Source organism: Phalacrocorax aristotelis, chromosome 3, assembly GCF_949628215.1.
Source record: "Phalacrocorax aristotelis chromosome 3, bGulAri2.1, whole genome shotgun sequence".
Lineage (NCBI taxonomy): Eukaryota > Metazoa > Chordata > Aves > Suliformes > Phalacrocoracidae > Phalacrocorax > Phalacrocorax aristotelis.
The window spans coordinates 102,664,695-102,679,687 of NC_134278.1; the positions used below are offsets into that span (position 1 = coordinate 102,664,695).

Here is a 14,993-nt window from a genome sequence, read left to right on the forward strand (position 1 = left end):
AACCCCCAATTACCATAACACCCTACCTCCTTCCCCCGTGAAACAGCTTTTTGATAATTCACAAACATCAGTCACATCCTCAAGATTTTTTATGTGTTTTTTAGATCAGTAAAAGCCATTAGGCTGCCCAGGTAAGTAAGCCCTTCCCCGCTACCTTCCCAAATTCAGATGCACACCCTTCTAGGTAGAAATACAGATCCAAGAATCTATCTTTAAAACTTTATTTAGTTTTAAATGTGTATGCTTGATTACCTTTCAAAATGATTCAGGTACCCCTAGTGGACAGATTATAGAAGCACACTGATGACAAATACTCAGGCTAAAGCAGCTAAGCTTTCACCTGTGAGCTTTAGTGCACTGAGCTACAATACATAACTGTGAAATGTCCTCCGGGTTATCTGTATTCACTCAGCGTTCGCCTGGAACACTACTATCGCCATCTCAGACTGATTAACATGTTTTTTCCTTTTAAAGGCAGCTGTAATGAACTTACCTGTCTTTGATTATACTGAAATAAAAGTTAGACAAGTTTCTGGAACAGAACGCTTGCAATAATCGAACAACTTTGCTGTAATCATACTCTTTGTACGCTTCTGTAACCTGGGACGGGGAGCAGAGAGAGATAAGAACAGTTACCAGTTTTCATCACAATGACAGCCTGACAACCCCTGATGAACCTGAACTTACAGAAACTGTAATGAGTGGCACAAAGCCTGAGTGAATCTTTTCTTTGAAAGGTTGTTGGGGGTGGGGCAGTTAATTCAGTTAACAATTAGGACAAAAAATAATTGAAATTTAAATTTGAGGGGACAGGACAGGGGGAACCCCAGAAACTATGCCCATAGTTTCTCATTCAACAGAATGGTTCTGAGTGACAGAAATGGCTAAATTTTGGACCACAGCAGATTTCCAGAGCTCTCAAAGTTTTTTTTTGTTCTTTTTAAAATATCCTATTCTAACAATTTCTAAAGACTTCTAATTTGAGGCCTTGGGCGGGCAGGGGAGTGGGAAAAACCAGTCAGATGTCAAAACTAAGTTAAGAGCGTTAAAAACAAAGCCTTCCTCTCAAGAGTTGAAATGGGCTTAAGGGAGTACAACATTGCATCAAAGAAACCTTTGTGGTGGTAATTTGTCTACTTCACACACCCTCTTTACTCATGCACTTAAGACAATTTTCCCTAGAGGGTATAACCAATAAGAAACACACACACATTCCCCTAAATGCAATTTACCCCTACCTTGCTGCCATAATCTTGCAATAAATGCAGCATGTATTGATCTACTATGTACATCTCGGAAGCAGGGATGGAGTCGGTTTCTGGATTGAAGCCAGCCATGTTTCCCAGCATGAAGCGTAGTGTATTCCGAAGCTAGGAGCAAAACCAGAAAAATTAAACAGTAATGGTCTGCGCTTTAGATGAAATACAAAATTACAGCATTCTACAGTGAATTAACTAAAGTTGGCTGTTTTTCAAAATGATTGAATAGTTACAAAAGCATCATGAAGAACATATGCCAAAAGGACCTACAGAAAAGTAAAGACAAGACTGGCTATTACCAAAGGACGCTGCAAAAACTAGTCTTTCCCTCAGTGCGCTTTACTGTTTGATCCACAGATGCAAAATGCAGCAGTACCTACCTAAAGGAGTTCAGAAAAGCTTTCTTTAGTCTAAAGATTGAAAAGCTTTGCAATGAATTCTGCCCAGCTAATGCAAATATAATGAGGACCTGTCACTAGAATGAAGAGTGTTAGCATATTTGGCTTTTACCTTGTTGATATCGTCTCTTGCAGCATTAAGCACAACAGGCCCAATGAGCACCTCAGTAAAAACATTGGATTCTGCCACCCACCAGCGGAGAACATCGGCACCATATGGAGGATCCTTGGTGTGGTCCTACGTCGAGACAGAAAGGCGCACGAGTAAAGCTGCTGGGGGTCCTGCAGCACGGTGAGCTGTGCAATTCCATCTTGTCAGTGTGGTGAATGTACCTGTCAGCGTGCCCTGAGGGCCCCTGTGTTTGGAGGCCTTCGCCCTCTTTTAGCAAGACTCACTGTTAAGCCAGGCCCACAATATAGACTCGCAGCAGCCTGTGTACAGGCAATGCTAGAACTCAGGTAAGCTGAGAGATACTCATCTTACAGCCTTGAATCTTTTGGATGCTTTATATTTAGATATTAACAATTCTATTTTAAACTATGTACTTCCCCCCCCCCCCCCACTTCGGGCTGTTTTCCACCCTGTTTTCAACTCTGAAAATGGCTTCTCTCCCTTTTGGAAGAATAGAAGCTATTGTGTTCTACTGAATCAGATAAGCAAGTCTTTGTAAGGACCGATTCTTTTGCCTAGAGAGCTGCAAAATCTGCTCAGCAGCCTCAGAAAGAGCAACAGGACTAGGGAGGGAAAAAAAAAAAATTCAGAGCATCACCTGCAGTGCAGCCTCCCTGGCTGTGGAATGATATAAGTTTCCAGAGTCAATAAACAGCCTAGGCTGAGAGCAGACAGATTGCTGGGGTGCATCCACTACTACGGCTGCTCTACTGCTAGGCCCAGCTTTAGGTTTCAGTCAGTCTGAAAGCAAAGGCTAATGATTTTAATTTTTTTTTAACATCCTCCCCCCCAAATCACTCCATCAACAGTGTTTCCAAGTTAAAAGGAACAGTTCTACACCACCTATATAATGCGTTTTCTTCTCTCTCAGCACAGAACAAAGGTGTGGGGGTTTTTGGCACTACAGCTGAAGCAAGACAACTCTGTTTTCACTCCAGCCAAATGAATTTGCAGTGTAGGCAAAGACTTTAGAAGAGCCTTATAGAGTTCTGCTACAAGACAGCTGTTTAGAGAAAAACATGCCACAAGACAGCTGCAGAGTCTAGTAGTGAAAAATTGTAACTAGCGATTCCAAGAAACTCAAGAGTTTGACTTACTTCGCCTCCGTTGACAACTACATCAGGGTCAACCACGTTGCCAATAGATTTAGACATCTTCTCCCCTTTCTCACCAAGAGTAAATCCATGAACTACCAGAGTCCTGAAGAAAAGATTTTAATGAAAACAAAATCCCAGTGAAAAATCTATGTTAAGAATAGATTTCTAATGAAGACATTCCTAAGTCAAAATACACAAAACTCCTCTATTTTGGTAAGCCTGAGGCTTCATCTGTTGAGTTCCATCAACCAACCATGAATACACTGTACTACCATCCAAGTAGTGCATACAACTTTATTCTCCTAATTTTGCCAGGCAAGCAACAAATAGTTTACAGAGATCCAGGGCACACATTTCAGCTGAATTGAAGACTAAAGCATTCCTTACTCTTTAAGCCAATACATTTCCCAAAATTGCACAGCCTCCTTGCAACTGACCCACATTACCCTCCCCTGCGCTTTTCATCTCCCAGGGGACAGAGCTCCAGTGTAAGACATGCACACAGTGTTTCCGAATTCCTTACAGCCTAAGGTTCAATTCACAAGTCAATGATTTTAGGAGATTTTCATACTGAGCCTCCCATAATAATCTCTCTGATTATGGGAGTGGGAGAGACAGACCCATGCATGATAATGTAATAGGATATGCCTAAATTACTGGGAAATAAAACACCTATTAAAATTAAGGTGGAAAAACTTTAAACAATAAATCCATTACAATCTAATCCAAGAAAAACTTAATACTGAAAATAAGAACATAAATCAGATACTCAGTAATGGCTTGACTTCTCTTGTTTACACACTACTGTCCACACTATCAAAAGCCCAATAGTTAATAAATGAACTAGCAATGTGTTTGCAATCCACATACTTACTTATATGGTGCTTTCTTCCTTGCTGCCACACTGGTTAACAGAGAGGATTGAAACCAACCTCCCAGTTGGTCTTTTCCTTCAAGGTATGTATCTGCTCTTTGCTCTGCACCTTTAAAAACAGAAGATTTTCTTCAAAATATCAGCCTATATCTTCAAACAATTAATACAGTTTACAGAAAATCTCTGAAAGTGATCAGTGAAACTTATTCTGCTCTTTAAACCCAGTTGGTAAGTTACTTCTATAAACGGTGTATGGTTACTTGAACGTGATACAAGTGGTTCATTAGTACCACAATTTTTTTTTTAAAATCCAAGACTCACTGAACTCCAAAATTTAACAAATAAGCTTCCCTTCCCCCAAACAAAATAATAAATTATGAAAACCAGAAGCTATCACGCTCCGAGCACTTCATAAGAAGTTCACAAAATACTTTCCAAGCACTCCTGAACAAACTGAAGGACCCAAGAAAAGATCACATACTTTGGAATGAACAAAAAAAAAAAGTCTACGCTACAACATGAAACTTTGCCAGTTGGGAATTACTCAGAATACAAGTCACAGATGTACCGTGCCTGACTAGCCTACATAAGGCATCAGGTATTTTCAGAGGAGACCAGGCAGCAACCTGGTCTTTGGCAGCAACCACAGCTCTCCTGTGACAGAATTTACATTTCTGGTCACTGGTGTTCCAGGAAGATTAAAAATTTCAGGAAAGGGTTAGGACAACATGGGAAACAGAAAGCCTGTTGTGGGAGAGAGGGGTCTGGAGGAGCCTGGCCTGTTTAGCTTATCCAGGTGAAGACGGAGTGGAAATATTATTTCCTATAAATACACAAAAGAGAAGAATGCTGGTGAAGAACAACTGTAGCTAACAAGTACTGTTGGCATCAGAGTAAAAAAGGGCTACAAGGCACACAGACTGGGTATTAGCTGACTGCACATTAAAAGCAGAAGAGCAAATCCAGCTTTCCCACAGGGTTGAAAGAGGGCAGCAAAGTTTTAGTGGCTTTACTGGTGGAGTTCAGTCGCTGTACAAAAAGGTACAAGTCTTGTTGACTCAGGAAGTCCCTCTTTGTCCCCAACAGTCCCAGACTGGTCATCATCAGAGTAAGAACAGGATAATGTGGAGCATGGCAGAACATGCAAGTCAAAGCCTACAAATGTGCAAAATTGTAGGTGTATTTGGCAGGAACTTAGTTTTGATTCTAAAAGTTGGTGGTGTAATTTTCCAGATATTCAGAAACAAGTTTCTCAGCTCAGTTTTTATCTACTAGCTCCTTTAATCCTTTTCCTAGGACCCCTGAGACAATGCTTCTTTCTGCTGCTGACACACTTGATTTATTTGTTTAGCTTAATGGAAGTTTCGATATTTAGATCCATCCTGCAATAAAAGGAAGTTCAACATTACAAAGGTCAAGGCCATACAGTTCCAGCTAGAACAGGAAAAACGTGTGGGTAGATGTTATGGTTTTAACACATTTGTTTATTCCTTCAAGAAAATCTACAGAGTTCGGGCTTTAAACATAGAATAAGTAGGGATCAGCCTTTGTATTAGCAGACTGCAAAAATACTTAAGAGGACAAGATTAAAAAAAGAATATTTGCGGTAAGGAAGAAAATAACAGTAGAAAACCTGTAACAACACACTTGTTATTTACAACTAATTTACTAGCCACTGGGTTTAGAGAGTGAATTTTTCATGGAAGTGCCAGTATTTACAACTTAGCGGAGGGAAGAATTTAAACAACCAAAGGATTACAAACAGCAAACTGTGTTGGTCTTTTCTGACAGGAACTAGTACATCTGGCAGCCTGGTTAATGTAGCTCACAAGGTTAATGGAGGCCTGAACATTCAAAGATGGGTTTTGCATATACAAAGCCTGCCTTTTAAGAGCACTGGTAGCTCTCCTGCCTCAGTTTCATTAAAGCTGTAATGGTTATATATAAATTAATTAGAACCACACACATGTTTCTTTGTAAATGGAAGAGTATGTCTGATGACCCAGAAAAGACTTTTCCGTTGTTTATCTTACACTGAGGTATAGTACATAGGTCATTAAAGAGAATTACAGTTTACAATCCTTCTGGTTGGATTTCAAGATTCCATATCTTTGATCTTACAGACTTTGACTTTTAGATTAAACTTATTGAATTTTAATGCCAGGAATGATTCAGCTAAGATAAAGTCAGGTCCCTCAGTCAGCACAAAAGTTTACACACTTAAGATAGGTAAGTTGTAAAATAATCACATTCATTCAGTTAAATATTAGCCAATAAGATAGGGAAAAAAGTTACCATGTTGAAAACTACCATCACTGCGTAACAAAACTACAGGTAAGAAGCCGCATGACTTTTACCAATGGCATATCACATCGCGATAGAGCCCAGTGCACATTTTTTTAATGAAATTTTTTGAACAATAATAATCTCAAGGTTGTAGTGCAGATGGCACTCTGCACATGAGGAAAATGTCAAGTCTGTAGGAGAATTTCAAGACAGAAAAGAATTCTCTAAAATAGATACTCTAAAGAGAGCTACTGAAATAAGCACTATCAAAAGGCTGAACACAAACTGAACTTCAAGGGAGGGGGAAAAAAAAAAAGGAAAAAAATTAAAAAGAGTCCTAGGCACCACCATGTTCAGTATTCAAAAATTAGCAAATGCTTTTGAACCAAATTCTGCTTTTACCACACCTTCTTTCTGGAGGCAGTGTATTAACACTCTTCTACCCCACAGCAGTACTGTGAAAATGAATTTATTACTGTATGAAGCATTCAGACTTGAATTTTAACATTGCATAGAAGAATATGGAAACAGTTCTTTCAAAAAATATTTGAGGCACGTATAGCAAGAAGGAAACAGGATTAGATAGCACAACAATAAACTGTCCTGTGAAAAGTGTTAGGCAAACAGACCGTTAACGAAGCAAACAGTACCCCCAGAAAACTTCAGTGGCAGTGGGTTTGTGGGTTTTTCAGAGCATGTTGCACTTGTGGATCTGCTCTCAATGGTGCAAGGGAATTAGTATTCATTTTAGGCACAATCTAGTTATAACTGTACATTCTTGGCTTTGTGACTATGGCAGCTAGATCTTTGACCTTAGTGTGTAAGTCACACCTTCCTACCTGCCACACCGCTGATGTAGAACGGTTTGGTTAATTTGTCATTTAGCTAGAAGTGGTACCTTTGGCACACCTAAGCTGGAAAAAGGAAGCCAACCATAATTCAATGAAAAAAGAGCAACTTTAAGTCATTTCCATCAGAACTATGCCCTGTCTCTGGTAGGAAACACAGCAGGGCAAGCGTTAGAAATATGACTGTATCCATGCAACCTATGATTTAGTCCATTGAGCTTGCTGCCACTGAGCAACTCCTTTAACCTGTTCAAAACCCTCAAATTGCAGAATCTTTCTCTCTTCTTCCTCCTCCCCAGTCCCTTCCCAACCTGCCATGTTTTTTGAAAGCAAACTGCACGGTCATCAGCTAAAGGGATGAATTTTATAACTGCTGCATCTCATTTAATAAGCTTGGACACAGCTAGTTCAAGTCCAGTGAAAATTCAGGCCTAAGTTCCCCAACCTGCAGAGACGTTGAAGAGAATTACTTATTTTTGCAAGACTGGAACTGGCAGAGAAGTTTGTAATGCTGTTTATTCCTGCCGGTTACTAGCAGACAGATAATCATTGACCTATTTCCAATAACTTGAGTTCATGGTAGAGTGAAACAATTACAAACATAGTGTCACAGTTTTAGCCATCTATTACATCCTCCAGCTGCCCTGAAATTAACTCATGTGCTGCAAAAGAACGACTGCCATGACCAACACTGTCATCAGAAGGCAAGCAATAACTGCTGCTACCACTGATTTCCTACCACAAAATTAACAGGTAGCACACCAGCTTCCACATGCCTCTGTGCCCTCCTGAGTTTAAGCCATGGGGAGTTCTTCTTCCTGTTGCGACATTCTCTAAGCAATTTTGGATTTCTCTGTGGATTTCACCCATTTTTCCCCAAAAGTACTTTGGAAAAGAATCCTATCAGTTAGCCTGTTTGTAAGCTTTGCCAATTATTTTTATTGTCACAGGAAAAGTTCTGCAAAATTTTTAAAAGCTGGAGCATATTAGGAAACACAAGACAAAACTATGAATTCAACAACTTCTCTTGCAAAGTGCATTTTTCATGAAGGGTGAGTTGAAACAGTAGTTTCATATGAATCACTGAGACTACTTCCACTTCTGGCAATGTCTGGAAGCCTCAATTACATAGGAGAGAAAGTAATGCAACTTTTGGATCTTTTCCCTGCTCTAGGAGTCCCTGCTCAAGCAAGGGGGTTGGACAAGATGATCTCCAGAGGTCCCTTCCAACCCCTACCATTCTGTGATTCTGAAGATAAAGAGGCTTGCAAGATCACACTGCTTGTTAGTCCTTCCCCCTGCTTTTGAACTGGGGGCCACTCCAGTTATGTCAGACAGTGAAAGAAGATGCCTTACACACACCACGTTGCAGCAAGTTTCATGAAAATGGATGACTAGATAGAGGACATTTTAATGGTTCCATAGAAGTAGTCTGTACTGTGAAAGACCCAACATTTATCAGATATTACGGAATCCATATGGGACCCTTACACAAATTAACAGTGAATTAAGGGTCCTGATTCTGCTGTTCCTTATTAAACACGATGCCTTTCCTCTACACAGGATTAGAGGTAGTTTTTGCATACTGATGTGTTAAGCCCTTAAAAATGCAAGTATGTAACTGTGCACATAAAATACCACTACTTTGTTCTACCTTTCAAAACCAAACTAGAAACATTTTAAAAGAGTATGAGCTTTAATATATGTAAAGGTCTTCTCGAAAATGAATGTTTGCTGATGGTACTATTGCCTGACCACGTTGCTAAGAAATAAAACCTGTGGTGCTAACGTGTTTTATAATTCAAGAAGATTGTTATCGCGCATTTGTGTACTGAGGGTTTAAAGTCCAACAGCCTTGATGTATGGAACCAGGCTCCTCCTTTAAAAAGGAGTCCTGACTTCCGACAGTGTATATTTTATATATCTTTATACAAATATATATCTGCTACCTGCTGAGTAGCAACTACTGACAGTAGGAGCTATAAATAGTGTATAGCAACTATAAATATTTTAAGCCACAGTATACTGCTTTAGTTACTGAAATTAATCAGAAGTGGAAAAGTACACCTACACTATTAAAATTATAATACTTAGATTCAGCAGCTGATCTCCATTTTTTTTTCTGCTTCAAACAGCATGCACAAGCACAAACTGAAAATATTTTAAGAGTTACCAACTAGCAGCAGAGTGCCCTGGCTGTTTGTGTCATGGAAGTTCTACACTTAAACCAAATCGGTTCTGATTAGATGACGTATGGCAGAACCAGTCAGAACAGAATATTAGAAAAATCTCAACTTCAACTATGCTGAAAATGCGTTTGCCAACATTAAATCCTTATCTTTACAAGCAAAAGCAGCTTTACAAGAAGCCACAACCAGTTTGCTGCTGGCATAATCTAACTCAGTTTTGCTGACATCACTACCATCATGCAAAACAGTTATGTTTTGTTCTCCAAGTATTTTAAAAGAAAGATCAATGTATTAATTCTGTACCTTCCAAAACATGAGCCCAGGAAGTTCCACTGTCAAACCAGATGTCTAGGACATCCTGTCCCTTGACATAATCCAAAACATCACGACCACCAGCCTATTGAAAAAACAATTATTAAATAATGCAACTAGAATACTCCGTATCATCAATGCTTTTCAAAGCTAGAAATAAAGTAGATTTGGTTTCTGGACCAGTTTTGTAGAGGCTCTACTACCAACTTTGTGAGTGAACACGAAATAATTTACATACATTTTCACAATAGTTTTCAGATAATTACTGATGAAAACCCAAAACAGAATAAGGAAAAATCACCAAAAACACTGACATGACAAAGTAACACTACAGTTCGTGTGCTAGCTTAAGAACACAATTGCTGAAGGAACAATAAAAAGTTAGGAATAACTAAATGAAAATTTGAATCTACTTTAATGACAAAGGCTTAATATAATTTGAGCTCATAATATGGTTAATTAGGATGTCACTTTCCTCCTGAACAAAAGTGAGGATGGAGATCTCTGCCCTGAATTAATGGCACAAATCTGATTGTGTGTATTTTGCCATACTCGGATCTCACTTTCTGAATATTCCTTTCAGTGACAGAACGAGAGGAAATGGCTTCAAGCTGCATCAGGGGAGGTTTAGATTGGATATTAGGAAAAATTTCTTCACTGAAAGAGTCGTCAGGCATTGGAACAGGCTGCCCAGAGAGGTGGTGGCGTCATCATCCCTGGAGGTATTTAAAAGACAGGTAGACTCAGCACTTCAGGGCGTAGTTTAGGAAGCATGGTGGTGTTGGGTTAACGGTTGGACTTGATGATCCTAGAGGTTTTTTCCAACCTTCGTGATTCTGTGATTCACAGGATACCTCCTCGTGGAGGTACAAGATTCTAAAGGCTTATGGGAATATATGAAGGTTTTATATTATTTCCGATCACTGAACTGTTTAAAGCACCTTCTGTATTTGAAGTAAAAAAAAAAAAAAATACCTTTGCTACAGCCTCTTTTGACAGTAGTTGTTCAATAGGAAGGGTCCACCATGCATCTGTTCCTTGCTGCTCCACTATTTTGATGACATCTGTGGTAGTTTCACTGGGTTAGAAGGAAAAATGGGGTTTGTGAATTGATGCGTTAATCATACCTTTCTACAAGTATCCCAGATCCAAAGTGGTGAGATAAACTGATAGAGAGATCAAGACATTTAAACCTGTGATTTTCCAGCTTCTAATTCAGACAAGACTCCACAGAGCCTTCTGCCTGTATTAAAAAGACTTCCTACTTCTATCTTGCAAGATGGGCAAGGTTGTATAAAACCTGGACACACAGAAACCTGCATGTATTCCAAATAGCTTTTTCTGCAAATACTCAATAACTGGGCACTCAGAAAAGATGCCGCCAGCTTGAAAACTTCTAAAATCCATTTCACTTGCTATTTCTTGACCTTGAATTTACAGAAACTAAACAACTATTTCCCCCCAAAATATATGCTCTTTTTGACCACAGGCTTCTTTCTTCCACTGGATAAAAAGACCTTGAGAACTCATGTGGAAATAGAGAGTTAGGAAATGGCAGCATTTCGAGTAACATGTATATATATCTATTAGAAGAACTTCTGTTTCCCCCTTTTTAGCAATATGTTTAGCAAAATGGTAAGAAACATGTACAGAAATATATTAATCCCGGTAATGTGGGAAATGAGACTTCTGTACTCAGTAGAGGAGTGATGTAAACAATCATTCAACATACACTGAGTCCCTATGGTATAGCACCAGCCAGGACAAGGGTCCCAAAATAAACAGATATTATGGAAATAAGAAAAATTAAAAAAAATTAACTGTTTTTTCTGATGTCATGCAACCACAAGGCGTGCAGTTCTGTGCACTATCTATGACACATTCAGTCATCCCCAGTAGGTAAGGCTATAGCGAATTGATTTTTAATATCATTTAATGCCAAGTCTAGACATAAATTAAGGTAGCTCAAAAACCAAAACAAACCCCACATACTTTGTCTTGCTGACTGACAGAGCACTTACTAAAGAAATGATTTTTAAGACATCTGCTGTGTTTAAGGAATAGTGCAGATCACCATGACCTGCCAACTTAAAAGCCGCTGTGTTACCCTGTCTACCAGAGATCAGTTTTTAACTCGAGAAATGAAGATTTAATCAACTAACTTCTTGATACAGTATTGTGGAAGGGGAAAAAGTAAAATAATGATCTGGCGTAATTATCTTGAAAACACAAAAGGCAGATGATCTAACTTCTTTAGTGTCATCACTCGGTTTTGTATTTGGACTTCAGCACAGTATTTTTTTTCTTCAGTGCTAATACGTTGAGCTACATCGCTACAACATTTAGAGGACTCTTACACACAGAGTTTAAGCATGAAAACTCATGTTCTCCAAGAAGATGTAGAACAAATTATTACTTAATTACATGACATGAGGTGCAACAGTAAGAAGAAAATGGAGTCTTGCTCTTGATTGTGGAAATGAAATCGCAATGATAGACCAACAGTTTTGTATTAATCAATCATTAATTAATCAATTTACTTTTCAAAGTAAATTCCTGTAGAACATCCCAGTAGGCTTTCTGGATAAAGAACCCACTAACCAGTAGCACTCACAAAGCAACAGCCAGCTAGCACACCACCGCCATTCTTACCCTTTCAGACTAGAATGGGTATCATTCACCTTCCGGTTTAATGGTGATAGGACACAATTTATGGCTTTGCAATATATCTGCTAACATTTATCTCGGTAAAACAACATTCAGGAGCTCTAGCTCTGAATGCTATTCTTACCTTTCAGAAATATTTGCACAGAGGCCTATTTGCCTATACTCCTAGTTGTGAAGTGTCACTTTTCCAGGACAAAAGCAAACAACTCCTCCAGTCCTGGTAGGTTCCTAGCAGAGAGCTGGTAAGTATACCTTATGCCTTGCCTCCTTCAGGCTAAATCTTCAAATTCAGAAAGCTCTCAAGGGAAAAAAAAAAAAAAAAAAAAAAAAAAAAATCATCAAATAAGCCAAGAAGTTTGTTTGTCTCAGCCCAGACTAAACAATTTGTCTCTCTCTTGCGGGGTCAGTACCTTCCACGGAAGAGGCTGGCTTTACACCCAGACCTTCAATGACGACACAGACCATAGTACCTGGGAACATTTTAGAAAAAGCAATACACAACATTATTTTTTGCTCCTTGCCAAATAAGGCTCCATCTTTGATTCTCCTCAAATATACTCTCAGTGTATTTAAGAGGGTTATGGATAACTAGTTGACTTGAAGTGAATATTTCAAGAGCTCTCTCCACAGTCTCAATGCCCTCCTGTTACTGGCCAAGTCTTACCCATGGAAGTCACCAGCGGAAGACAGAGTAACTAAATTTAAAAAGAGGATGATTTACCCTAAAACATGCTTATTACCAGATAAAACGTTAGTGCATGTTGCACGATTCATGGAAGAAGTGCTCAGCTAATGTCTCTACCATCAAATTAGAGCCAGAACATTTTTCTAATCAAGAATCTAGTATAGGAAAGCTATATAGTATATTCTAGTATAGAAAAGCTACCAGCATGCCCTATAAGGCAAGTAGAAAATTCAAACAGGAATTAAGCTTGTCCACATAACTTTTCTGTATTGCAAATACACTTCAGCAGAGGGACATGAACTCTAGTGATGTATTCATTTTTGACCTATACATTTTTAAAGCATTCAACAGGTATTTGACGATATCAGTGTTTGTAGGGATTTTTAAACGGTGATAAATCGCGCTACAGACCAAAGCTAACAGCTACTTTGAACAACATGTAGGAATATACTTGTAACAAAAAAGTGTTTTCAAGGGGCTGTTTGGATTCAGTCTGATGACAGCAGAAAACTCAGTTTGTGAGATGTTCTAAGTTTTAAGTAAAGGAGATACAGCCTGAAGTAGCACCAGTCTTCTGACATTGCAACTGTTAACTGCAATGACATCTCTCCTCAATGGAAGAGGTAATGATCAAGGTCAGGCATATCACACAAATACTTGGAGACATTAACAAGGGGGAAGACACCTGAAACACTGTGTTAGTGCAAACTGTATTACCTGTAGTTAGGATGAACTGTTCTCCCTTCCATCAGAGGCAGGGGGAGGGACAAGGAGGAAATAAAACCTTGCTATCAAACTGCCTTGGGAAACCATCATGAAATGACTGCCTTCATTTACAGTAAGAATTGCCAACGCCACACAACAGTCGTCTACTTTTGTAGATACACCATTACAACAAAACACACTATGGACTCATCTTTTGCCAAGTGTATGGCTATGCAGTGCACACGCTTATATTGTTAATTTATGAAGGGCTGAATTATTTTAAAGACACATTTTCACAACACGTGAACTAACAGATAAGATTATGCTACAGATCAAAGTTTTCAGATAATTAAGAGAAGGTCACATTTGTGTCATGAATCACTTACAAGAAATAGAGTCAGTGACTGTGAAGTCAATTTATTATTGACCAATATTCTCAAAATCCTGTCATAGTCTCAAATCAAGTAAAAAAACATTTTAGAAGTGCGAGGTTTTTTTTTTCCATTACATTCTGCTTCTGTACAGAATGTAAGTGAACGTTAACAGTCAGGTATTTTTTAAGAGGAGACAGTTAAGACCAAAGATTTCCAGGATACCATTTCACCAAATACTTTCCCCTTCTACTGTTTGTTTGGGGTTTTCAAACTAACAAAACTAATCCCCAAAAAACCCTGTTCCTCTAATCTTTTCCCAGGATCCTTATGATCAACTATTACCAGAGAGAGAGAAACAACTATATTTAAGGTATCTGTATTGTAAGGAGGAAGATTTTTACGAAGTACTTTTATGTAAGGTGCAAGTGAAAACCACCTTTCTCAAATAACTACTCATCATTTTATAATCTGTGGGCTTCGACATGAGCATGATAATTCAGCGAACTAGCAATAAACACCATTGTAAAACTTTGCCCTGTATTCATACACTATCTAGAAGAACCTGCATTACGTGTCACTCGCTACGTTTCAACACTGAAACCCCATGCAATTCACGCTACCTCAACAGCAGCCAATCACTCTGAAGTCTGATATTGATTACGTTGAACACTTATTTAATGTGTTAACAGAAATTAGACAGCATTAAGATATAATCGGGAGGAGAAGAATACAGTGCCTGATGTTCTCTCAACTTCTTTTCAAACAACAGTACAGAGAGGAAGTTATCTTCTTTTGTACATGAACATTGATACTGCAGCGGTAAGTATTTAGGTTATGGTAAGTTGCTATTGCTTACAAGTCACTGAAATACCTTAATATTTTAAAAAGCAAATTACAGGGCAGGGTAGATATACTTCAAAAACAGACTGGGGCTTTCTTTGTCAGAAATTTTAAGTTAATCAAAGTCACAGAGAAGGGGACAAAAGGTCTCAGGCATTAGAGCAACCTTTGTAATAGTACTTATGACCAATCTCCAAACAGTGAATTTGTAAAGAAGTTATTGCATGAGGTCAGATTAGAAGTATGTAGTTCACATTTATTACCTGGTCTGACCTACTACTAGAAAT

The 14,993-nt window shown here is 38.7% G+C and overlaps 1 protein-coding gene across 1 annotated transcript in view; it reads right to left on the bottom strand.

Annotated features, from left to right (window-relative positions):
- IARS2 (isoleucyl-tRNA synthetase 2, mitochondrial) overlaps positions 1–14,993 on the bottom strand; it is a 29,628-nt gene that overhangs the window by 2,713 nt on the left and 11,922 nt on the right. The window contains exons 13-19 of the mRNA XM_075088843.1: positions 10,411–10,513; positions 9,427–9,520; positions 3,801–3,909; positions 2,927–3,029; positions 1,770–1,895; positions 1,239–1,370; positions 494–600 (exon numbers count right to left, since the gene is read on the bottom strand). Coding sequence (XP_074944944.1) covers positions 494–600; positions 1,239–1,370; positions 1,770–1,895; positions 2,927–3,029; positions 3,801–3,909; positions 9,427–9,520; positions 10,411–10,513 — 774 coding nt within the window. The remainder of the gene's footprint in view (positions 1–493; positions 601–1,238; positions 1,371–1,769; positions 1,896–2,926; positions 3,030–3,800; positions 3,910–9,426; positions 9,521–10,410; positions 10,514–14,993) is intronic.